At 48.1% G+C, this 26,820-nt stretch overlaps 1 protein-coding gene across 1 annotated transcript in view; it reads right to left on the reverse strand.

Moving 5' to 3' along the window:
- Positions 1 to 26,820, reverse strand: part of rasgrp4 (RAS guanyl releasing protein 4) — a 165,648-nt gene that overhangs the window by 39,564 nt on the left and 99,264 nt on the right. The window contains exons 4-10 of the mRNA XM_078533095.1: positions 24,761 to 24,823; positions 23,290 to 23,421; positions 17,401 to 17,554; positions 16,559 to 16,732; positions 12,518 to 12,634; positions 7,163 to 7,438; positions 1,846 to 1,926 (exon numbers count right to left, since the gene is read on the reverse strand). Of these exons, the coding sequence (XP_078389221.1) occupies positions 1,846 to 1,926; positions 7,163 to 7,438; positions 12,518 to 12,634; positions 16,559 to 16,732; positions 17,401 to 17,554; positions 23,290 to 23,421; positions 24,761 to 24,823 (997 nt within the window). The remainder of the gene's footprint in view (positions 1 to 1,845; positions 1,927 to 7,162; positions 7,439 to 12,517; positions 12,635 to 16,558; positions 16,733 to 17,400; positions 17,555 to 23,289; positions 23,422 to 24,760; positions 24,824 to 26,820) is intronic.

Below are 26,820 nucleotides of genomic sequence, written 5' to 3' on the forward strand. Positions count from 1 at the left end.
GGAGCAGGGCAGGAGCAGAGGAGGTTTACAACTGCCACCCTAATTTTTCATCATCACAGGACTAGTTAAGTCCTTCAACCAGTATCCACATACTCCCTTAATTTTTAAAAAAATTAATTCATGGGATGTGGGTGTTGCAGGCAAGGCCAGCATTTGTTGCCCATCCCTAATTGCCCCTAGGCCATTTCAGAGGGCAGTTAAGAGACAACCACATTAATGTGGGTCTGGAGTCACACGTAGGCCAGACTGGGTAAGTACAGCAGATTTCCTTCCTTAAAGGGCATTAGTGAACGCAATGGGTTTCAATGAGAATCCAGTAATTTCATGGTTATTATTAATGAGGCTGGCATTTTGTTCCAGATTTATGAATTAATTGAACTGAGATTGATAAATTTTTGGTAGGTAAATTTGTGTTAAGGGCGACGGAACCCAGGAAGATAAATGGAGTTAAGATACAGGGCAACCATGATCTAATTCAATTGCGGAGCAGGCTCAAGGGGCCAAGTACCCACTCCTGTGTCTACAATAACATAATAAATAGGACCAGGAGTAGGCCACAGGGCCTATCAAGCCTGCTCCGCCATTCAAAGCCATCATGGTTGATCTTGGGCTTCAACTCCAGTTTCCCATCTGCTCCCCATATCCTTTAATTTTCTGAGGGACCAAAAATCCGTCTATCCCGGCCTCAAATGTATTCGACGATGGAGAATCCACAACCCTCTGGGGTAGAGAGTTCCAAAGCTTCATTCACAACCCTCTGAGTGACCCCCAGGTCTGAGCCTACACCAATATCGTAAAGTAAAAACAGTAAAAAATGATCAGGTTTCTACACCTAGGGAAGAAATTAGATTTTATGGGACATTCTGCGGTTGCAAATTGTGGAGCAGGAAAAGGAATGAAAGTTTAGATGAAGCCTGGGGTTGAATTCGAAAGCCCGGGGCACTTTTGTGGCAAGCAATATTCTCCAATCCCTTGTGTTGCTGTCATCCATGCTCCTGTATAACCTTCCTATGTATTAATGTACTCCAGCCTGCTCACGAGGGATTACAATACTTCCCATTTATCAGGCACTGGCCTCCAAATATCTTCACGTAAAATTCTAGCACAGGTTGTAAGCTGTAAAGCCCTGGGTCTGTCTGGGCTTCTCCCCACCTCCTGGGAGAAACCCCCGGGCTGGGGGGGAGAATTTTTCCTATGGCGGGCAGGCTGGGCCGCCATTTTACACGGGAGGGCCGATTAAGGCCTGCCTGGTGTTACAGGCAGCCGGTAGCGCTCAGCGCTACCTGTGCGGGCGGGGGGAGTAGACCGAGTCGGGGCCTGCGCTCTTTCATGCATGGGCACGAAGGAGTGCTTCACTCTCCCTGAGACACGGAGCTGCCTCAGGGAGATTAAGTTGATGATTAAAACTTTTTTTAAAAATAAAGAATGATTTAAACATGTCCCCCTCATGTGACAGTGTCACGTGAGCTGGGACACGTTTGTGAATTTCGCAAAATTTATTTAATTATTTTTATAAAACCGTCAGGAAAATTCATCCCGCCCGTGGATGAGGTTTCCTGAAAAACACGAAGGCCGCTCGGGCTCTTGGCCTGCCGCCCATCCTGAAGGTTGGACGGGCAGTGTCGTTGACAACTCTGATTACTTTTTCAGTGGGACTTAATTGGCGCGCTCCCGCCGAATGGGATATCGAAATGACGCGCGATGACGTAGGGACACATGACACGGCCATGGGGTCCTGTATCTTTCTGCCGTATTTCTGTGGGGAGATCGGGAAAACCCTTGCGCTACTTTCAGAGGCTCGGTCTTCCTACATCATTTGGGCCGACTGGGATTGTGTTTTCTTACCACTGTCCGGTGAGTCTTTGGCTCCTTTGAATAGGACAGCTCATAGATTTCGTCTTCGGTGTAGTACAGGTCAAGAGATAACTGAAAGAAATGGACAAAACCATTACAGCAATGACTGGGTAATTGCACAGTGTTCATAAAGAGATTGAGGAAGAGTAGGAATAGACTGGGTGCTGGGAGGCTCTTCATTTCCCAGAGAGTATTGAGCCTCTGGAATACATTGCTGACTGGTGTAGCGGGTACTTTCTCTCTTCCTAGCGGTCCCTCGAAGTGAGGAGGGTGGTTGCCATGGCACCCATGGCACCCATGGCACCCATGGCACCCATGGCACCCATGGCAAGAGCTCACGTGAGGAGTCTTTTCACGTTGTACTGCAGCTAGCACATGGTACTGGCTAACCAGGAAACTCTCCTGCTCTTACCACCAATCGGAATATCGGAAGGATTTACAGACGGACAATCAACCTGCTTGGCCACACCACAAATGCACCCTCCATGGCCATCAAGTCCTGGGCTGGGTTTCGAACCCAGAGCTTTGGGCTCAGACATAGGGACACTACCCACTGTGCCACAAGATCTCCTATGGCGGGTGCTGACTCTGCCTTCAAGAGGAAGTTGCACCATTTCCTGACTGGTAGAGAATACATCATATTGACCATTCATGCCTGCGTTACCTCTAGACTCAACTACTCCAACACACTCCTACATTCTACCTTCTGGGAACTAGAGGTCATCCAAAACTCTGCTGTCTGTGTCTCTCCATCAAGTCCCGTTCCCCTATCATCTCAGCGCTTGCTGACCTACAATGGCTTCTGGTCTTGATTTTAAAGTTCTCATCTTTGCTTTCAAATCCCTCCGTGGCCTCGCCCCTCCCTATCTCTGTAATCTCCTCCAACTCCACAACCCTCCGAGATATCTGCACTCCTCTAATTCTGGCCTCTTTGTGTATCCCCAATTTTAATCTCTCTCCCACTGGTGGCCGTGCCTTCAATCGCCTGGGTCCCAGGCTCTGGAATAGCCTCCCAATGCATCCCCCGCCTCTCTATCTCACTCCCCTCCTCAAAACCTACCTCCTTGGCCAAGCTTTTGACTTTACTATCTCCTTCTGTGGCTCGCTGTCATATTTTGTTTTGTAATGCTCCTGTGAAGTGCCTTGGAGGGCTAAAGGGAGATCGGAAACTTTTAACCATGGTTCCCCAGCCACTGCGTCCCCCTCAGGCAGGCTCGATGGATCAGCTGGTTTTGTTCAGCTCCTCACTTTGGTAAGTTTGTATGTTGGCGACTGGTCTTAAGGAAATCTTAAAGAGATGAGCAAGGGGGCAGCTCTAACAGCCTTTCGTCTTATCAAGGCTAAGCCAAGTGGTCAGGAAGGCTGTTATAACAATCTGCTTATAGGGATAAGGCAAGGGGTCAAGAGGATGGAGTCACAGCAATGACTGGTCTTAAGGATATGAAAACAGAGAGCCTAAATTTTCCGGGCCTAGCGGGCGGGATGGATAATTTGACAGACCAATAACAGGTCCGCTGACTTCAGGTGAGAATGTCAGGTCCATCGGTTGGATAGGACTGGAAAATCCCCACCCATAGTCAGCAGTGACCGGGTCAGCAAGGAGAACCCAGATTGTTTTCAAACTCAGCTTTAGGGCGAGGATTATTCTCCTATAACAAAAACAAAAATACCTGGAAAAACTCAGCAGGTCTGACAGCATCTGCGGAGAGGAATCTGCTGAGTTTTTCCAGGTATTTTTGTTTCTGTTTCAGATTTCCAGCAGTATTTTGCTTTTATCTTAGTGATTATTCTCCTATGTTGGCCCGAGGGAGGTTGGGTGTTTTTTTTCCAATCTTTGGTGTGCCGTCCCCAGGCAGGACTGTGTCGATTTTAACACCTCTCGTCCCTGTTTTCAAATCTCTCCATGGCCTCACCCCCATCTATATCTGTAACCTCCTCCTGCCCTATGGCCCGGCAAGATACCTGCGCTCCTTACCCTTACCCCGCTGTGGGCCTTCAGCTGGTGAGGTCCTAATTGGAATTTCCTCCCTAAAACCCCTCTGCCTCTCTTATCCACCCTGGACCATCATTAAAGCCTTACCTATTTGACCAAGCTTTTGTTCACCTGTCCTTACACCTGCTGATGTGTCTCAGTGTCAGACTTTGCCTGACAAACGCTCGAGTGAAGCACCTTGGGACACTTTACTACATTGAAGTTGCTATTTAACTACACCTTGGGCAGAATTTCTCTCTCGTCGGGCGAGCACGCACACACCCAACCCGAGCGAGAGTAAAATAGTGCGCGATGACATCGGGCGAGCGACCCGGCATCACCGCGCACTCCCGTGATGTTTCGTTCGACAGGCGCGCGCGAGAGGCAGCAGCGCACCCACCCACAATCAAGAGGCCTATTAAGGCCCCTCAGTCAATGAATTAAATCTGATTTTTCTCTGCTCGTCCAATCGTTCAGTTGGCGGGCGGGCGAATAGGCCAAGCGGCCTTTGGAATTTTTTTATCGAACCTCATCCACGGGCGGGATGGGGCTTCCAACAGGAATTAAAAATAAAGTGAAAAGTGTAAAGAGGAATGTTTGAGGACTCTGGGTCTATACTCGATGGAGTTTAGAAGGATGAGGGGGGGATCTGATTGAAACTTACAGAATACTGAAAGGCCTGGATAGAGTGGACGTGGGGAAGATGTTTCCATTAGTAGGAGAGATTAGGACCCGAGAGCACAGCCTCAGAGTAAAGGGAAGACCTTTTAGAACAGAGATGAGGAGAAACTTCTTTAGCCAGAGAGTGGTGAATCTATGGAATTCATTGCCACAGAAGGCTGTGGAGGCCAGGTTATTGAGCGTATTTAAGACCGAGATAGATCGGTTCTTGATTGGTAAGGGGGTCAAAGGTTACGGGGAGAAGGCGGGAGAATGGGGTTGAGAAACTTATCAGCCATGATTGAATGGCGGAGCAGACTCGATGGGCCGAATGGCCTAATTTCTGCTCCTATGTCTTATGGTCTTAAAATGTTGAAGTCTCATTTATAACGTGTCCCTGCTCATGTGACAGGGCCGCATGAGGGGACATGTTTTCAACATTTTTAAAGTCTTTATTTAAGGTTTTAAATATCTTCAGCCGCCCTGAGGCAGATCAGTGCCTTTCGGGAGCTCTCAGCGCGCGCTCCCCGCTCCCGTGCGTGAGGGAACTTCCGTCCTCGCCCTCTTCCTGCCCCCGACCCGGTGGCGTCGAGCGCCGCAGCACATGATTCACGCTAGCTGGCCTTTAATTGGCCGGCCAGGGTGAAATCGCGGCCGGGGCCCGATCGCGGGCGGCAGTCGGTTTTGCCACCGCTCCCGGGCCCGCCCACCGCGCCCGCCCGACGAGGTGAAAATCCTGCCCATTGTTGTGGTGGGAATCCAACTCTTGACAGGGTCAATATGTCATAGGGTAATTGAGCCATAGGAACACAGAAGGAGGCCTTTCGGCCCACCAGGTCCATGCTAGCTCTGCGTAGAACACTCTAGTCAGTCCCATTCAGAAGTGGCCCAATGAGAGGGCTATGTATCCACATAGGCTGCCTGTGTATAAAGGCCCATTTATTAGCCTAAGGGCATGGAGACACTTTTCCTAATTTATGTTTGTCAAATGCCTGAATCTAAAACCAAACCTAAACCCTTTCCTGTATCTGAAGGTGTTTCTCCTCATTTGAAGGTAGGTATGACATTTCCCCCTCTTGTTCCCCAGAAGGAAAAAACAGTTTGGACCAGTACTCTTATTTCCCAGTTTTTACTGGTGTTCCATTTTAAGGTATACAAGACCAGTTCGGACCAGTACTCTATCTCCCAGTTTTTACTGTTTTTCCCCTCTTGTTCTGGAGCCCTGCAGACCCGTTCCTGGGACCTTGCACAATAACGTCCCAAACCGGATACTCGGATGTTCCTGAGAGAGGAATGGTGGTGCCTTTCCCTCCAAGTCTCTCCACGAGGATTTAACTATTGCAGGTTTGGAACACAGTCGCAACTCTGACACTCCATCCTAAGTGAGACTGGTTTTATAGACCAACAGCTCAAGAATTAGTTCTTGAGGTGGCTGTCTTGTTCATGCTACAGATTAACATCATCATCTTGTGGTTTGGCTCTTAATTGTAGAACCATCAGATCCAGAGGTCAGTTTGACTCATCCTCCGCCAGGTACCATGTCCTAAGAGGGCGTTGGTGACCATGGACTTCCATTGGATTGGTCCATGATTATGCTTGGCAAAGTACTGCAGTGGTTTGCTCTTGCTCTCTGCAGTATGGCTGACCAGGAAACTTTGCCTCTCTTACTGCCTGCCATCGGGTGTATTGGAAGGATTTACAGGCTGATAACCAACCAGTTTGGCCACATGATGAACACAACTTCCGTGGCCATCAAGTCCTGAAGTGAGACTTGAACCCAGAGCTTCTGGCCCAGAGATAGGGATGCTACCCACTGTGCCACAAAGCCTCCTGACCATAACCCTTTACCCTACCCAAAACCAACTCAGTTTTCAGTTGGCACCAGTGGCCTCTTTGTCCAAAGTTTGCTTTTGCCAGCTCATAACTAATAACTAACATGACAAATAACTCATAACTAGAGTATGCTGAAAAAAAGAGACATGCTATTGAGCTTTTCATCTTGCACTCAGCAGGACAGCTGTGCAAGATAAACCAATAGTGAAGGGGCCAACAACTTATACTGCATGGCAAGAGTGTGCTGATTGGTTGGCAAGTGGATTCTGATTGGTAGAGGCGTTGCCATGGAGAATGCAGCAGAGGACAGTTAATTGCGAAGCTTTTGTTCCAAATTCAAACCAGGCAGGTTGACTCTAATTGGTCAAGACATTGCCCTGGGGAATGAACCAGGGATGGCTGTCCTCCAAGTTTTGGTTAGTTGGAAAAAGTCTAATGCATGGACATGCTCCTTCTGACCCATAACTAATGTATCATTTGGAATTATTACCAACCCAACTATGTACATTGTGGAAATTTCCTGGTGGGAGACACTCAAATTCAGACGGAAAGAAAGGATACTTCTACAGGTGTATTCCTTGGATGCAACAACACTTGCATTTATATAGCATCTTTTCAAGGTCCCCAAGCCACTTGACAGGAGCGTTATCAGACAATGTCTCACATTGAGTCACATAAGGAGCTATGAGGACAGGTGGCCAAAATCTTGGTCCAAGAGATTAATGACGAATATTAGAATTGATAGAGACATTCAGAGGCTGACCCTGCTTTGGGTTAGTTAAGATTGGCCTTTAGTCATCAACTTGCCCATCCAGGGCTGACAGGCTAATATAGTGGACTCACTGTCAGGAGATGTACAAGGTCCTTGTTGGCTTCAAATGCCGGTGTGCTGCCCTGGATTTGGATCAGCTCCGAGATGCGGCTGAAAAGTTGCTGAAGCTTGTTCAGGTTTATCTTCTTATCTTCAATATAGTCCGGCAGCGCCTCATTCAAGAAGACGAGGTCCTTCAGGTGGACCCCTAGGATAGGGATCTTAAACCCTGTACATTCACTGAAGACGCGGCGATAGTTGCTATAGTTACTGCAGGAGGAGAGAAGCTCTGTCATCTCGTTCAATGTCTGCGTTGGAAAGAAGGAGCAGGTTATCAGGGGAAGTGACCAGTCGCCCACAGAGTTAAGAGCTGGCATTAGAATAACAATCACCCATCCATTCATAACAAAACACGTATTCCAATTTGCTTTCTCTCTTCCCTGAAGGCAGAGGCACTTGACATGGTAAACGTCCATGGTAGCTAGTGGTCTTGTATAGGTGATCATATATGAACCTAGTAAGGATATATATGTTGCTTAGGAACATCAGGACAGATGTGGGTTCAGCTTCTCAAACCTGCCCCACTATTCACTGAGATTGTTACTGATTTGTATCTCATCTCCATCCACTTACATCGACTCCACTCTTTTAGAACCTCGTCCAATATAAGTCTAGTGGCTCCAGGTTTATGAACATATGAACATGTGAATTAGGAGCATGAGTAGGCCATTCAGCCCCTCAAGCCTGCTCTGCCATTCAGTAAGACCATGACTGACCTAATTGTAATCTCAACTCCACATTCCGCCTGCCCCCGATGACCTTTGACTCCCTTGTTAGTCATGAATTTATCTACCCCTGCCTTAAAAATATTCATTGACCCCGCCTCCACCGCTTTCTGGGACAGGGCGTTCCAAAGACTCACGACCCTCTGAGGGATAAATATTCTTCTCATCTCCATGTTAAATGGGAGACCCCTTATTTTTAAGCTATTTGAAAGGATTAATTCAGCAATTCCGCCACTTTCTGTGGGAGACTTTCACACTCCTACCACCCATGGCCTTGTTTCCTAACTTCTCTTCAGGGTAACCTGGCTCTGGTTTTAATGTTACATCCCCTTGGGCCTTGACTTGCCCACCTGCAGAAAGGGTTTCTCTCTCTATAGCTTATCAATTTAATCAAAATCCTAAAAACCTCCATCAAATCACCCCTTGTCCTTCTACTTGATGTAATCTCTCCACATGATCAAACCTTTGACGCACTGTTAACATTCTGGCACTTTGATGAGGCTATTTTTAAAAAAAAATTCATTGGATGTAGGCATCGCTGGCTAGGCCAGCATTTATTGCCCATGTTCAGAGGGCATTGAGTCAACCACATTGCTGTGGGTCTGGAATCACATGTAGGCCAGGCACATAGATAAGGACGATAGATTTTCCTTCTCTAAAGAACAGCAGTGAACCAGATGGGTTTTTACAACAATCGACAATGGTTTCGTGGTCATCATTAGACTTTCAATTCCAGATTCCCATTCCGTGGTGGGATTTGAACCTGGGTCCCCAGAGGATTACCCTGGGTCTGTGGGTTACTAGTCCAGTGACAATACCGCTACACCATCGCCTCCTCAGTAATAATTTAATGATATGGGGTTCATATCTGGCATCAAGCAGCATTCCCTTCACGTCCCAGAGTAGGAAGGTCAATGGGGAACAACGAGGAGCAGGAATGCTAATTGATTTTCCCAGTGACACTGAGGCCAAAGTACCTTCACTGTTGGCCTGACACCAGCTAACTCAACCTAGGCCAGAGGCCTGACTTGTGATTTGTATGGCTTTCAATAACACACCATGTTGTGACTAAATGCAGTGTGGCATCAGAGAAACAAATCTCCCCCATTTCCACATTTGGGGAAAAAAAATCAAACTAAACAAAGTCTTCGGGCTGAATTTTCCTGGTACTCTGAGGACAGGTTTGGAGGGCCAGGTTAGCGGGAGTGCTGGTGCCAGGAAAGTAGCGGGAACACTGTCAGGATGGTTTGCCAATACTGTCCCACCTCTGGCGGACTCTCCCGGGAGCTGCCAGGGAAATAGCCAAACAAGGCCCAAATCATCCCACATCAATGGAAGTTTCCAGGTGTCGGACAGGGCCCTGGGCTGAGTCCGGAGCTTGTAAACTACATGAGAGACCCTCCAGACAACAGATCAAAGAGTCAGTGGAGACTCTTCCCAAATAACCAGTGATGGAGCTGCGAGGCTGAACATTCCTTTAGGTGGTTTGGGTGGGTTTACAGCCGCAACACCTCTTGGGCCTTTTTGTTTTAAACTGTGTTCAGCGTACATTTGAGATCATCTCCATTTTGAGGCTCCCTTGTGGTCACCTACCTCCCTCAGCAGCACCCACCTTTCCTCCAACGCTGGGGCCCCCCTCATTGGGCTCTCCACATCGCCATCCCGCCCTCCATCCTTAATTGGACAGGGAAATGTGGAGACAGCCGATTAGGAGGCCGACTCATGTGAGCGCGCACTGAGGCCACGACCCACATGGGGTCCCCATGCCCAAGGGAAAAAAATCAGGCGTTCGTGCCATTGACCAAACATTTCCAAGCCAAGAGGTCACAAGGGTGACCTACACCCGCCACCCCCCTACACCAATAGCACTCCGGGATTGAAGTGTGGTGATCCACACCTGCTACTGCCCTCAGCTGAGATCTCGGCCTGACAGGGCGGCTATGAACTGAAGCCTTGTCAGTGCATGGCACAGTGCTTTGCCACACAGCAGGCACTATGGCACTGCTGCGCTTTGGCAAGACTGGGAAATACTTTTGGCAAACCCTACTGATCTAACGCTGCATCCGGACAAGGACATGGATCAGGTGGAGGGGCCACTCCAGCAGAATAATTATGCTCTTCACTGAAACAAGTGGGTTTTTTTCTTTACTGAGGAGAGGGTGCTTGAGTCAAGAGTGTCGTCATTGCCCGACTTAAGACTTTGGCATTGCTTGAAGGATTCACTGTACAGGATCTCTGTGCATCCAAACTCCTCTAATTAATGACGCCAGTGGGCAAATGACTCTAGTCTGAAATAAAAACGGAAAGTGCCGGAAATACTCAGCAGGTCATCCAGCAACTGTGATGAGAACCGGGGTTAATGTTCCAGCTTGTGATGGCCTTCATCAGACTCTGATCTGAACCCTGCTAAATACTTGTGCAACAATTTGCTGTCCATTCCCCACTCAAATCTATCTCAGCTTTGGACAATCGTAGGATCCTACAGCGTGGAGGGAGGCCATTCGGCCCATCCTGACTGTGGCAGCTCTCTGAAAGGCACCGCAATTCGTCCCACTCCTGCTCTTCCCCCTGTAGCCCTGCTTAGGCTTCCCCTTCAAGCATTAATCCAGTTCGCTTCTCAAAGTTACGATTGAACCTGCTTCCATTTTCATCTCAGCCACTGGATTCCAGGTCACAGTGACTTTCGGAGTAAAAAGAATTTCTCCTCATCTCCAACCCCCTGGCTTTTCTGTCAAAGGTGTCCTCCAGGTACTGACTCTTGCGCCAGGTGGAACTAGTTTCTCCCTATCTAATCTACTGAGAGTTCTTGAAGGGTTTCAAAATGATATTGTGAAAGGGTGAAGCACCTAGAAAGGAGGAACAATTTCAGCGCTGCCAACCTCAGCGGGTAATTATATTGCATTTAGCCACGGCTTTTACAGAGCTCGGTGTGACCCATTCTGCAAGATCTTCACTGTCATGGTCTCATAGCAAATCCCACAAGGGGCCTGTAAACCGCCGTGGTACAAATACTGATAGAATTCCAACATCAAATCCAAAATCTCAATTGCTACATTGACACGCCCGTGCACACACGCACACTAGTCCACAGTAACGTACTCAGGGATAGAGAGGTTTGTTTAACAGTAACAAATCCCCGTCCTGCGTTAGAAAGTCGTGTCATTAATGGTTATTAATTAATTATAGTGCGAATCTTCATCAGATCTCTCAATTGGTCCATTATTTCTCCCCTGGTTGGATTTTCGATGCCCGATGGGGTCGGCACCGGAGGGGGCAGAGTTGACATTTCCTGCCGTTGCCCAGTATGCCATCTTTCTGGCGCCGTTCTGAGCAGGAGCCATTTTGGAAATGCAACAAGGGCCCTACTAAGGCTCCTCTCCTGCGCTGATGGGGCAGTTTCCAGTTGGCAGTGGGAGTGTCCAAAACGCAGCCAGTGAGAGGCGGTGGACTCCCAGAAGCAGACTGCCTGGTGCGGGGGAGAGGGGGAGTGAAGGGGGGCAACACTCCAGTGGACGCTTCAAACTCCCCCTCCCTCCTCCCAGCCCCACAGCCGCCATACCACGGTAACCACAGCTGGGTGACTTAGACGGCTCTGTGGGGGGAATTCCCCTTCCCAGAGGACAGCGTAGCAGCTGTGCCCTCCTATTTTTATATTTTGAAAAAAAATATTCAGAGGGCGCCTCAAGATGGAGGCGCCTGCGCTCTCTCCTGCACTCACCAACAGCGGGGTGGCTTATATGTCCTTGCTGAAGGGCCTCCTATTGACCCTCCAGCCTCAGGAGACCGCCCACTATCCTTAATTGGATGGCGAACGCGCCACTTGGGCCATCAATGGGCTCGACATTGAAAAGTTGGGTAGAGGATCTTTGTTTGTGGTGCAACATAGGACTCAGAAGTTCTCCTGTCACTGGGTTCCCAACTTCAGAAGGAAAATCCAGCCCCTCTCTCTCCACCATCAGACCCCTCTGCTCATCGGCCTAGTTGACAAACGCCATTCCCCAAATACCCTAAATCAAAATATTACAGATGCCGGGAAGTCCGAAATTCAATCAGAAAATGTTGGAAATACTCAGCAGGTCAGGCAGCACCTGTGGAGGGAGAGGCAGTGTTAAAGTTTCAGGTCGCTATTGAAAGGACAGCGTTAACTCGGTTTCCCTCCCCACCGTTTCTGGTCTGAGCTGCTGAGTGTTTCCAGAATTTTCTGTCCTTATTCGCCAAATCCCATGTTGCCTGCGGGTACAAAGAGGCTGCTGGGAGAACAGCCCGGAGTTAAATAGCTCTAAGGTCCAACAGATGGAAAAAACAGTTCGGACCAGTACTCTTATTTCCCAGTTTTTACTGGTGTTCCGTTTTAACGTATACAAGACCAGTTGGAGGTGTCAGCTGTGGCTCAGTTCATAGCACCCTCGCCTTTGAATCAGAAGGTTGTGGGTTCATGTCCCACTCCCGGAAACCAAGAACTGTGAATGTACTCGAAAGAGTTACATGCGATCTGTTGATAACTCGAAAGAGTTACAAGACCAGTTTGGACCAGTACTCTTATTTCCCAATTTTCACTGTCTTTTCGTTCTGGGTGGGAGATACATATACAAGGAGACCAACCTTGGTGACATCCTGAGAGAGATAGGAGTTGGTTTCCTTCAGCCGGGAAATGGCACTGTGACAAAGACCTCCAATCACCGCCATTAGTGTGTTGAAGTTCTGGAGCAGCCGAAGTTTCTGTGAGGGAACAGAAGTGAAGAGGGACGTCAAACACTGTCTGGAAAGTGGGGTCACATTGGACCCAAGTGCTTTAAAGAGCCACCACATCCATGTTTACAATCACAGAGCATAATGCCACAGCCTGAGTTGAAGCTCATCAATGGCCCACTTGATATTATTGTCAGAGAAATAATAGCACTTCTCTATTTCAAAATAAAGGAGGAAAAAAATCCCCTTTTAAAAAGGAGAAGGCAGGAGAGTGGCACTAGGTGAACTGCTCTTTTGGACAGCTGGTGCAGACATGGACAGCCTCCCTCGGCGCTATAATAATTCTGTGACAAAATCTCCCAATTAGAATTGTTCTTCAAATCGTACCCTGGCTGGGGGGGGGTCCTTTTTGTATAATTTCCTCTTTAAGAACATGTCAAAAAAAATGACATGTGATGATCCAGCAAGGTCTGACACAATTATTACCCCTTTTGCAGTTTTTAAATTCATTCTTGCAATGTGGGCATTGCTGGCGAGGCCAGGATTTGTTGCCCAACCCTAATTGCCCCTTGAGAAGGTGGTGGTGAGCTGCCTTCTTGAACCGCTGCAGTCCATGTGGTGTAGGTACATCCACAGTGCTGTTAGGGAGGCAGTTCCAGGATTTTGACCTAGCGACAGTGGAGGAGCGGTGATATTTTTCCAAGTCAGGGTGGTGAGTGACTTGGAGGGGAACTTCCAGGTGGTGGTGTTCCCATCTATCTGCTGCCTTTGGCCTTCTAGATGGTAGAGGTTGTGGGCTTGGAAGGTGCTGTCGAAGGAGCCTTGGTGAGTTGCTGCAGTGCGTGTCATAGATGGTACACACTGCTGCCACTGTGCGTCGGCGGTGGAGGGAATCATCGTAATTTTCTTACTCCTTATCCCATCCACCCCACCCAGAGTCATGTAATCTCCTGAGAGAGATGAAAACCAGCAGAAAACTCCAGTGATTCTTCTAACAGGAATGTGGTTGTTGTCAATCTTAGAAATCAAATCCACATGGCATTTTTAGAAAAGTTACCGAGGTAAGGGTTTCACTAAAGTGGTGCATTCCTTCATTTTATTCATTCTTGGGATGTGGGTGTCACTGGCAAAGCCAACATTTGTTGCCCATCCCTAATTGCCCTTGAACTGAGTGACTTGCTAGGCCATTTCAGAGGGCAGATAAGAGTCAACCACATTGCTGTGGGTCTGGAGTCACTTGTAGGCCAGACCGGGTAAGGACGGAAGATTTCCTTCCCTAAAGGGCATTAGTGAACCAGATGTGGTTTTTACAACAATTGATGACAGTTTCATGGTCACCATTACTGAGAAAAGCTTTATATTCCAGATTTATTAATTGAATTTAAATTCCACCAGCTGCCGTAGTGGGATTTGCACCCATGTTCCACAGAACCTCTGAATTACTAGTCCAGTGACATAACCACTACGTCACCGCCTTCCCCTATTATGCATTTACATATCACCTTGGGCACTTGGATATGAATTCAGCCAAGAGTGATGGGTTCAAAACCTCGCCCGAGAAGAGAAAGTGCTGCGAATCTTTTTGTTGACCACCTGTTTGGAGAAGCTTTCAGAGCATCTCAGCCCTTAAACTGCACTTAACAGATGACAGTCCCAAATAGGACTGGTGCCTCAGTATTCTGCGGGCCATCTGAAAGAGCATTTTTCCTACAGCCTGGGCATTGAATGGAGATTTAAAGGTCTTCTTCTGTCAGCTACACCTCCAATATAAACACCCGAATGTTTGCGTGACCAACTGCATTGTAAACCCTCAAACATGAGGCCTTGCCATTGTGCCTCCACTCTGGTTGCATCTTTGGCCATCTTTGTAAATAAACGGTTCAAAAGAGGAACATGGAAGACAAGTGGTCCTAACTCCCAACAGCGCACAAATGCCCAAAGCATCCACATGACGTTTCTTCACACACCATTTTCACCGAGGGTTGTAACCCCTTTACTTTAGACTTCACCATGTATAATCGCCTTTTTAAAAGGTGCCAAAAAAGAAATGATGAAGGGGTTTGATGGGGGGAGACATACGGGTCATAAATATAAGATAGTCACTCATAAATCCGATGTGGAAAATGGTGTTCCGCAGGGATTGATGCAGGGACCACCACTGTTCACCATTCCCATAAAATGACTTGGACTTGCAAATCAGATGTATAGTTTCAAAATTTTGGATATACGTTCGGACAAAATTTAGGGGAGATGGCGGCGTGGTGGTAATGCCACTGGACTAGTAATCCAGCCACTGGATTTGTAATCCAGAGGTCCAGGCTAATGCTCTGGGGACATTGGTCCATACCCCACCGTGACAGCTGGTGGAACTTAAATCCAATAAAATCTGGAATTATAAAGCTAGATTCATTAATGGTGGCCATGGCAACGATCATCGATTGTCTTAAAAACCCATCTGGTTCACTAATGTCCTTTAGGGAAGGAAATCTGACATCCTTACCCGGTCTGGCCAACATGTGACTCCAGACCCACAGCAATGGGGCTGACCCTCAACTGCCCTCTGAAATGGCCGGGTAGGCCACTCAGTTCAAGGGCAATCAGGGATGAGCGACAACTGAAGGCCTTGCAACACTTCCATGAAAGAATAAAGGAAGAAACAAACCCTACCAAATTGGGGGTTGCAGTCAATTCTGAGAAAGACTGCGACAGACTTCAAGCGGATATTAATAAAATTACAGGCTAAATATAGGACAAGGGTGAAGTGATCGAGGAGTATAGATGCACAGGTCACCAGAAATAGCGGCTGAGATGTATAGAGAAAGAAACAGAGCTCTGGAGTCCATTTCTAGACAGGTAGAATTGAAAAGCAGAGAGGTTAACTTGAACTTGTTCAGACCACAATTGGAGAACTGTGCTCATTACTGTTTTCCATGTTACAAAAATGGTATAGAAGCACTGCAGAAGATGGTAAAAACAAATAATAAGGACGATACCGGAACCAAGAGATTATAAGTATCAGGAATTGCTGGAAAAGAGAGACGTTTTTGTCATAGTTTTTTGCCTTGCAATCATCAGGTCAATTCGCAACGACTAGCTATGAGGAAGGACAGAACAATCTGGGCCTCTTCTCTCCAGAAAACTGAAGACTTGAAGGTGACTTATGAGCACTTTAAGATTCTGAAAGGGTTTGATAGGGTAGGTGTAGAGGAAATGTTCCCAGTCGCGCGGGAGGCCAGAACCAGAGGCCATCAATAAATGAGAGTTACCCAATAAAACCAGAGACCGGTGAGAGTGTGGAACTTGCTACCACATGGGGTGATTGGGACACATTTCATCGATGTATTTCAAGGGAAGCTAGATGACAAGGAAGGAATAGAAGGGAATGCTGATAGGGTTAGATAAAGTTGGGGAGGTGGGTGGGGGGGGGATGCGAAGGGGAGGGTGCAGAGGTTTGTGGGAGGAGCGTGACCAGAAGTACGGACCAGTTGAGCTGAGTGATCTGTTTCTTTCAGAGACACACACACACACACACACACACACACACAAAGAAAGAGAAAAGCCAATAACAGAAAGAGAACATTCTGGAAAATTCCTCTCCAAGCCCCTCAGGTGATTTGAAAGCAGTCCAGGAGATCAGTCAGTGCCAGGCTGGGGTTTTGACACCCAATGGGCTGCAAGACAAAAGGGAAGCCTGAAGCAGACACAAGTGTTATAGGGTTTGACAAAGCTCGTGTAGGAGGTGAGGTGATCAGCTGCGACTCTGATGCCGTGAATTCTTAATTGATTTGAATCAGCCTGCTACTCCACAGAGATTAAAACTAATTATCTTTGATGAGATCATGGGGGAGCATTAATCCAGCTCCCAATGTCCTTAGCAAGGATGCCTAGCAACCAACTTGCCTCCACATGAGGCACGACTGATTTCCTCGGGGAGGCTTCCTCATTGCGCCCTACCTGAGCAACGTGTATGAACTTGGTGAAGACTTCGGCCCTCTGGGCTGGACTGGGCCTATTGAGGATCATCAGCTGGACCCACTGGGAGATCCCGTTGACCAGGGACACGGAACGCTCCAGGGCTGGGTTCTCTCTCACACACCCGCTGACCATGTAACTCATGTAGTCTAGGTACTGGAAGAAAGGAGGAAAAAAAAATAAAATGGTATTTCTATAGCGCCATTCAAAGCCCAAAATGCTTTGCAACCAATGAAATGCTTTTGGGATGCATTGTGGGAAATGCCGCAGCCAATGTGCATCAAGCAAGATCCCATTAACAACAATGAGATAAAGCCCAAATAATCTGCTTTTTAGCAATGTTGGTTGAGGGATAAATATTGGCCAGGACACCAGGGAAAACTCCCCACTGATCTTCGTCCAACAGCAGCCGTGAGATCTTTTACCTCCACCTGAGGTGACAGTCAAGGCCTTGGTTTAAGGGCCTCCCCCGACAGGTGGCACCGCTGGCAGTGCAGCACTCTCACGGTTCTGCACCAGGAGTCTCAGCCTAGATTTTGAGGTCTTGTGCCCGCCATTTTCCAACTCACTAAAAGCACGCGGTGTAGCCACGCAGTGGCTGGGCTGTGTGGCAAGGGTGCCACGTGCCTGAGGCAAATAACTTAGCACGGCAGGCTGTGACAGATCCCGTAGCGTTTACAGAGTTACCACGAGGACGGGGTTTTGCTGTCAAAGTCCCCCAGACAGACAGTGGGCTCCGAGAGTCCCCAGTCAATGACAGATTTCCAGCCCCTACGAGTACCCAGCATCAGCCTTCATCGTCCACGGGTTAGGGAACTGCTCACCGATAATCGGCAGAAGGACTTAAACTCCAAATAGCTGAGATGTTCAGCCAGTTCCGCGGGCTCCAGGTGATCGAAAAGCAGCGACACTTTCCGTTTCTTGTTGTTGTTGGGGGTGCCATGCTGTGTGTACTTCCGTGTCCATTCATGCATGTGGCTGTGAAAGCGGACGAGGGAAAAGAGTTACACCACCTTTCAGCCTGGAAACAGGGGCCTGTGCAACTTAGTCTAAGGTGAGACAGCAAGGGCAATGACTGAGGTGAAATGGGCTTCTCAACAACCATCGGTACTCACACAGCATAGAGCGATACAGCATAGAAGGCGGCCATTCAGCCCATCCTGCCTGTGCCAGCTCCCTGAAAGGGCTACCTAGTAAGACCCGCTCCCCTGTTCTTTCCCCATAGTTCTAAAGATGAAAAGTTGCAACAAAAATGCCTATACTCAGGCTCTGCACTACCAAACAACTAACTATGAGGAAGGACTGAACAGTCTGAGCCTCTTTTCTCCTGCAAAGTAGCAGAAAAACCAAGTCAGTCTGGAAGGCAGAGCGTATATAGTCAAGTTAAGGCACGAGGGAGCATGGCGAGGCTGGATGGCATTTATTTTAATGCAAGGAGTCTTGTGAGTAAGGCAGATGAGTTTGAGGGTGTTGATTAACACATGGGGATATGATATCATTGTTAGCACAGAGACATGGTTGAGGGAGGGGCAGGACCGGCAGCTCAGTATTCCGAGGTATAGAATCTTCATGCAAGACGGGATGCGGGGGGGTGGGGTGTGTGCAGGGGTGTGGTGTAAAAGCAGAGGTGATGTCGCAATATTGATCAAGAAGTCAATTACTGCAATAAGGAGGGATGGTATCGTAGGAGGTTCCTCAAATGAGGCTATATGGGTAGAACTTAAATCAAAAAGGGGGCAATCACATTGCGGGGAGTGTACTATAGAACCTAAAACAGCCAGGGAGAGATAGAATGGCAGATATATAGGCAAATCTCAGAGAAGCGTAAAAACAACAGGTTAATAATAGCAGGGGATTTCAACTTCCCCAATATTAACTGGGATAGGCAAAGTGTGAAAGGTTAAGAGGGGGACGAGTTCTTAAAATGTATCCAGGAGAGCTTTTTAAGCCAGCAAATAGAAAGTTCTACAAGAGAGGGGGCGGTGCTGGACCTAGTTTTAGGGAATGAAACCGGGCAAGTGGTAGAAGTGTCAGTGGGGGAGCATTTCGGTGATAGTGACCATAACTCAGTAAGATTTAAGGTAGTTGTGGAAAAGGGAAAAGATGGAATAAAGGTTCTGAATTGGGGGGAAGGCCGATTTTAATCTGATAAGACAGGGTCTGGCCAAAGTGGACTGGGAGCAGCTACTTGTAGGAAAATCTTTATCAGAGCACTGGGATTCTTTCCAAAAGGAAATAGTGAGAGTTCAGGGCCAACATGTTCCTGTAAAGGCAAAGGGCAGGATCAACAAGTCCAGAGAACCCTGGATGTCAAGGAATGTGCAGGATTGGATAAGGAAATAAAGGGAAGCTTATGGTAGATACCGAGGGTTCAAAATAGCGGAAGCCCTAGAGGAGTATAGAAAGTGCGAGGGATTACTTAAAAAAAGAAATTAGGAGAGTGAAGAGGGGGGGGCATGAAAAAACACTGGCGGGTAAAATAAAGGAAAATCCAAAGGCATTTTATAAGTATATTAGGGGCAAGAGGATAACCAGGGAAAGAGTAGGGCCCATTAGAAACCAAAGTGGCAATCTGTGTGAGGAGCCGGAGGACGTCGGTGAGGTTTTAAATGAGTACTTTGCATCTGTATTCACTCTAGAGAATGACGATGTAGGTATAGGAAATCAGGGAGCTGGGCTGTGATATGCTTCAACAAATTAGCATTAAGAGGGAGGAGATATTAGCAGTTTTAGCAGGTTTAAAAAGGGATAATTCGCCAGGCCCAGATGGGATGTATCCCAGTCTACTGTGGGAGGCAAGGGAGGAGATTGCAGGGGCCCTGACATTAATTTTCAAATCCTCCCTGGCCACAGGAGAGGTGCCAGAGGACTGGAGGACAGCTAATGTGGTACCATTATTCAAGAAGGGTGGTAGGGAAAAACCAGGGAACTATAGGCCAGTGAGTCTAACATCAGTGGTAGCGAAACTTTTGGAAAAAATTCTGAGGGACAGGATTAATCTCCACTTGGAGTGGCAAGGATTAATCAAGGATAGTCAGCATGGCTTTGTCAGGAGATCATGTCTAACAAATTTGACTGAATTTTTCGAGGAGGTGACTAGGTGTGTAGATGAGGGTAGTGCAGTTGATGTAGTCGACATAGACTTCAGTGAAGATTTTGACAAGGTCTCGCATGGGAGACTGGTCAAGAAGGTAAGAGCCCATGGGATCCAGGGCAATTTAGCAAATAGGATCCAAAATTGGCAGGAGGCAGGAGGCAGAGGGCGATGGTCGAAGGTTGTTTTTGTGACTGGAAGCCTGTGTCCAGTGGTGTACCACAAGATTTGGTGCTGTGTCCCTTGCTGTTTGTAGTGTACATTAATGATCTAGACATGAACGTAGGAGGTATGATCAGTAAGTTCACAGATGACACAAAAATTGTTAGTGTGGTAAATAGTGAGGAGGAAAGCCTTAGACTACAGGATGATATAGATGGGCTGGTCAGATGGGCAGAACAGTGGCAAATGGAATTTAATCCTGAGAAGTGTGAGGTGATGCATTTTGGGAGGACTAACAAGGCAGGGGAGTACACGATGAATGGTAGGATCTTAGGAAGTACAGAGGGTCAGAGGGACCTTGGTGTGCATGTCCATAGATCCCTGAAGGCAACAGGACAGGTAGATAAGGTGGTTAAGAAGGCATATTAGATACTTGCCTTTATTATTTGAAGCACTGAATACAAGAGCGGGAAGGTTATGTTGGAGCTGCATAAAATGCTAGTTAGGCCACAGCTGGAGTACTGTGTGCAGTTCTGGTCGCCACACTATAGGAAGGATGTGATTGCACTGGAGGGGGTGCAGAGGAGATTCACCAGGATGTTGCCTGGGCTGGAGCGTTTCAGCTATGAAGAGAGACTAGATAGGCTGGGGCTGTTTTCCTTAGAGCAGAGAAGGCTGAGGGGGGACCTGATAGAGGTGTACAAAACTATGAGGGGCAGAGATAGGGTAGATAGGAAAAAACTTTTCCCCTTAGCAGAGGGGTCAATAACCAGGGGGCATAGATTTAAGGTAAGGGGCAGGAGGTTTAGAGGGGATATGAGGAAATTTTTGGAACTCACTGCCTGAAAGGGTGTTAGAGGCTGGAACGCTGACAACATTTAAGAAGTATTTAGATGAGCACTTGAAATGCCATAGCATACAGGGCTACGGACCAAGTGCTGGAAAATGGGATTAGAATAGATAGGGGCTTGATGGCCGGCACGGACACGATGGGCCGAAGGGCCTGTTTCTGTGCTGTATAACTCTATGACTCCATGGTTTAAAGGTGACTTATGCAGTTTTATTCTCCTTCAAGTATTTATCCAATTCCCTTTTCAAAGCTACTATTGAATCTGCTTCCGTTGCCCTTTCAGGCAGCCATCCCAGATCACACCAGCTCGCTGCGTCAAAAAATCTGCAACAGCAACATACTGCGGATGCTGGAAATCTGAAACAACGACAGAAAATGCTGGAAACACTCAGCAAGTCAGGCAGGCGTTCCGGCGAAAGGTCAGAGACCTGAAACCTTAGCTCTGCTTTTCTGTCCACACATGCTGCCTGATCGGCTGAGTGTTTCCGACACTTAATTTTTATCCTCGTGTCAGCCCAGCTTCTTCTGTCAATTATCTCATATTCGACCTCCTCGGCTTCCCATACAGCAGAAATACTTTCTCCATAGTTACACAATCAAACCCCTTCACAAGCACCTCCAGCAAACCCCCCCCTTACCCTTCACTGCTCAAGGGAGAGTATTAAACATGTCAGAAGATTTAGAGGGCACTAATACATTTTATTAAGTATATAAAAGGCTTTATATTTTGGGATCTGATTAAAGTCCAGGCTCTGGGTTCAAACCGATGAAATCCTCTCTTCCTACTGGTGGGTAGCGCTCTATGCGAAATGAACAAAAGTCAACCAAATTCCTCGTATCCGTTTGCAATCCAACAACTAGCACTAAGCTGGAATTCCATTCAGATTGACATGGGATGGCCGGTGTAGGAAATGGAAAGGTGGTACTCATTTCATGATTGTGATGCATTACATTACTTGCGGCCATGCTGAATGTAGAGGGAGCTTTACTCTGTATCTAACCCAGTGCTGTACCTGTCCTGGGAGTGTTTGATGGGGACAGTGTAGAGGGAGCTTTACTCTGTATCTAACCCAGTGCTGTACCTGTCCTGGGAGTGTTTGATGGGGACAGTGTAGAGGGAACTTTACTCTGTATCTAACCCCGTGCTGTACCTGCCCTGGGAGTGTTTGATGGGGACGGTGTAGATGGAGCTTTACTCTGTATCTAACCCCGTGCTGTACCTGTCCTGGGAGCGTTTGATGGGCATGGTGTGGAGGGAGCTTTACTCTGTATCTAACCCCGTGCTGTACCTGTCCTGGGAGCGTTTGATAAGGACAGTGTAGAGGGAGCTTTACTTTGTATCTGACCCTGTGCTGTACCTGTCCTGGGGGTGTTTGATGAGGACAGTGTAGAGGGAGCTTTACTCTGTATCTAATCCCATGCTGTACCTGTCCTGTGAGTGTTTGATGGGGACAGTGTAGAGGGAGCTTTACTTTGTATCTGACCCTGTGCTGTACCTGTCCTGGGAGTGTTTGATGGGGACAGTGTAGAGGGAGCTTTACTCTGTATCTAACCCCATGCTGTACCTGCCCTGAGAGTGTTTGATGGAGACAGTGTAGGGAATGATTTACTCTGTATCTAACCCCGTGCTATACCTGTCCTGGGAATGTTGGATGGGGACAGTGTAGAGGGAGCTTTACTCTGTATCTAACCTTGTGCTGTACTTGTCCTGGGAGTGTTTGATGGGGACAGTGTAAAGGGAGCTTTACTCTGTATCTAACGCTGCGCTGTACGTGTCCTGGGAGTGTTTGATGGGGACAGTGTAGAGGGAGCTTTACTCTGTATCTAACCCTGTGCTGTACCTGCCCTGGGAGTGTTTGATAGGGACAGTGTAAAGGGAGCTTTACTCTGTATCTAATCCCATGCTGTACCTGTCCTGGGAGTGTTTGATGGGGACAGTGTAGAGGGAGCTTTACTTTGTATCTGACCCTGTGCTGTACCTGCCCTGGGAGTGTTTGATGGGGACAGTGTAAAAGGAGCTTTACTCTGTATCTAACCTTGTGCTGTACTTGTCCTGGGAGTGTTTGATGGGGACAGTGTAGAGGGAGCTTTACTCTGTATCTAACCCCATGCTGTACCTGTCCTGGGAATGTTGGATGGGGACAGTGGAGAGGGAGCTTTACTCTGTATCTAACCTTGTGCTGTACTTGTCCTGGGAGTGTTTGATGGAGACAGTGTAGGGGGAGCTTTACTCTGTATCTAATCTATGTTGCACCCGTCCTATGATATTTGATAAGACAACATAAATTCCAGAAACAGTAACATGATCACTGTTGTGGTCATGTTGGCTGATGGATGAAATAGTTGCATTGGGATCTGTTACATTCATCCAAGATGGCAGATGGCGCCCCGGTTTAATGATGACACCTCTGACAATGCAGCACTCGCTCAGTGCTGCACCGGGAGTGTCAGCCTGGATTTTGTGCTCACAGTGCTGGAGTGGGTCTTGAACCCATGACCTTTTGACTCCAGCGTGACTCTGAGGCGAGAGTGAGTCCTGCTCATCGAGCCACCAGGTGAAGCTGGGGATTGGTTGTTTCCCGGGTCAGAAAGAGGAGTTGTTCTCACATGTTTGAGGTGTCGATGAGCTGACAGTGAGATTCGTCGCCTTCATTTCGGACCAGTTCCCAGAACTGTGACATCACATCCTCCAGCTTGCTGTCCACTGTGAATGCAGCGGGATAATGTGTTATCCAGTACCTGGAGGACAACAGAGATATTTCGAGAAGAGCACAGCATTCGCTCCCTTCCCTCCTCCCCACCCCGCCCCATCTTCCAAATTTTACACGCGTATCCCGTTAGAGTTGGGATAAATTTGGCAACTAATAAAAGACGAAACCTGCATTCATCCACCAATTTCCACAACCCCAGGACTTCCCAAAACACTTTTACAGCCAATGAAGTACTTTTGGAAGCATAAGCACTGCTGTACTGCAGGAAACACAGCAGCCAATTTGCGCACAGCAAGCCCCCACAAACAGCATTGTGGTAATGACCAGGTCATCCGTTCCTGGTACTGGTGGAGGGTTGAATGTTGGACAGGGCACTAGGAAGGTCTTGTGAGGTGGAGCTTCACTTCCCCCCCATGCTCCCCACTCCTCTCCTGGTCAATGATACCCACCACACCACCCACCCCACCTCCCCCGCTCCAAACATCCCCTTCAAGGAGCCACTCATCACGTGCGAGTTATGCCAATGGGTTTTGGCAAATTTTCTACTAGGCATGGCATCATGGCAGTGACCAATCCAATGTACCCACCCGGACGCTATTCATAAGGTTGGTGATCAGGAACTGGGCATAATTACCAAATGTCTCAAGCACTTTGCATCCAATGAGTGTAGTTACTGTTGTCATGCAGGAAACACGGCAGCCATTATGTGCACAGCAAGCTCCCACAAACAGCAATGTGATAATGACCAGGTTATCTGTTTGAGGTGATGTTGGACTGAGGGATAGGGCACTGGGGAGAACTCCCCCTGCATTTCTTCCAAATAGTGCCGTGGGGTCTCTGAGCTGGCAGATGGAGTCTCGGTTTAATGTCTCATCCGAGAGACGGCAAGTCCAACAGCGCAGCACTCCTTCGGTACTGCACTGGCGGTGCCAGCCTGGACTACGTCCCCAAGCACCCGGAGAGGGGTTCGAACACAGAACCTTGCGACTCAGAGGTGAGAGGTGCTGCCAACTGAGGCAGGGCTAACCCTGGTCATATGGCGCGTTAGGCAACCCTTATTGCAAATATGGCCAAGATCAGGTAACACCGCACTGACCTAGGTTCCAAGCTGGGAGGTCCATGGTCAGCATAGCTGAGTACCACACTGGGGAGTGCACCAAACCATAGGAGCGGCAGTCTCACACTTAGTAATAAGCTCGCTGAGGTAGGCAGCAATCTCATGCAGCAGAGTTAGGAGGCCCAAGGACCAAACATGGATATTCCTCCATTACCCTATAGCCCTAAACCTGCTATGATGGTGTTGGGGCGTTGGGGGTGGACAATCAACAACTATAATTTCATTAGCACACACATTTTATACACTTTACCTGACAAGGTAGCAGATCTTCACACGGAGCTGATTGCGTTTTTCCCCAGACGCATCCCGGTAAGTGGCTGGGAGTTAAGGATCATTGAAGGAGGCTGGTCGGCCCATTGCCCTTATGCTGCTCACTCTTCCATCGCCGCTGACTTCTTTAATCCCTGTCCTTTCCTTGCATCCTCAAGTCTTCTTCATTTCCAAATGCTTTCTCAATACCCTTGGAGAACATGCGCTTGGCTCTGCCTCAGTAGTCACACTGGTTATTGTGTAAACTTTCACGGCACAGAAGCAGGCCATTTGGCCCGACTGCTCCATGCAGTTATTATGCTCCATACTAGCCCACTTCAGCTAAACCCCATCATCGTATCCTTCTTTCTCCCTCGTGTACTTATCTAGCTTTTCCATGGGCAGAATTTTCCATTCCAGAGACTCAGTCCACGAAAGTCTGAGTGACTTCCACTGGACAGTGGGGCAGCTGAACATGTGAGAGGTTACGCCATTCAGCTCATTAGTTATGCAGCCGCGAGGAAACATTGAATCTTGTGGCAACGCTCCGCCATTACCTCATAGGCTCTAATGTCCCGGCGCCATCTTTAAACAGCGATAGGTCAGCCATTCCCTCTTCCACTCTGCTCCCGGCCTCCCCCACCCCTCCCCACCAAGTCCTGGCTCGATCCCACCCTCCCCATGCCCAGCCATGGCACAACCCGGGTCCGGTGTTAGCCCTGCCTCAGGCAGCAGGTATCCCTCAGTGACCGTGTGGTGAAAGCAGCATCCACTGCCCGGAATGTCTACCTCGCCGGGTGCACGTCACTTAGGTACAGTTGCGAGACAGGATGCTCTAAATTCCCGCTGGCGGGGTGCTTAATTTGGAGGGGGGGTGGTGTGTTGGGCTTTTAATGACCATGAGATGCAAGTGGGATTTCCCGACATCGATCGGCAGGACACTCACCCTGCCTTTAACCCGCCACGAAAGTCGGGAGAACAAGATCCAAACTAATTTCCCGCCATCGGGAAACTGATTTTTGCCACCAAATCTTGCTCCCCCAGCCCGTCACGATTCCCGCTGCTGGTCATGTTCTAATAAGCTTGTTGCCTGCCTTGTTCTCCTCAGGAGGATACTGAATCTTTGTTATCACTGGCTAGTTGGTGACAAGGGCCATGTGTCACCATTTCTGTGATCAAAACCTTGCAGGATTTTCAGAACCCATATTAACGTTCCCCATTAACCTTCCAATTCCAGTCAAAACACCCATGATTTCCCTTTCCTCAGAGCCATCACTTCATTGTTCTAATGTACATGGGGTGCAAACAAACTCCAACTGTGGCCCAATGAATATCTGTACAAATCGACTTCCTTCCTTTTGTCCCCATTTGGCTTTTTAATGATCTTCTTTATACTTCTACCATCAGCGGTCCATGTCCTCCCTCTCGCTAATCTCTGTTCTCCCCTTGCTAAGGGTCCTTCTGTTTACAAGTCACTCTTCCTCAGCCGATACTTCACCGTGATCACATGCATGATCACACTGGAGATGTGGAAAACAGGCTGATTGACTGACAGCCAAGAGTGATCCAATTGGGTAATGAGGAAGCTTCTTGCTTTCCAATTGGCTGTGGGAAGGTGGATGGACACATTGGGCGACCAATGGCAGGAGTGTGGTAGCGGGTCATGTGGTCAAAAATCCAGGAATATACCCAACCAGGGTCGGCAACGTGAATCGAGTTTAATCGGTCTCGGGCCTTGCCAAACCGAACCATTGCCCACGTCAGCCATTTTGCAGCCAACACCAGCCCCTTGCAAATTAGAGCTAGAGGAGGATTCTGAATCTTTGTTATCACTGGCTAGTTAGTGACAAGGGCCATGTGTAATCTGAGTAATCTGGGGTGGGGAGGGTGGGGCTTCCTGACGAGGGTTGTTTGCACCCCATGTACATTAGAACAATGAAGGTCCATAAGTGATGGCTCTGAGGAAAGGGAAATTAGGGGCGTTTTTGGCTGGAATTGGGAGGTTAATGGGGAACGTTAATATGGGTTCTCAAAATCCTGCAAGGTAATTGAAGGTATAGC

The sequence above is a fragment of the Cetorhinus maximus genome, chromosome 32 (assembly GCF_964194155.1).
Source record: "Cetorhinus maximus chromosome 32, sCetMax3.hap1.1, whole genome shotgun sequence".
In the NCBI taxonomy this organism is placed as follows: Eukaryota; Metazoa; Chordata; class Chondrichthyes; order Lamniformes; family Cetorhinidae; genus Cetorhinus; species Cetorhinus maximus.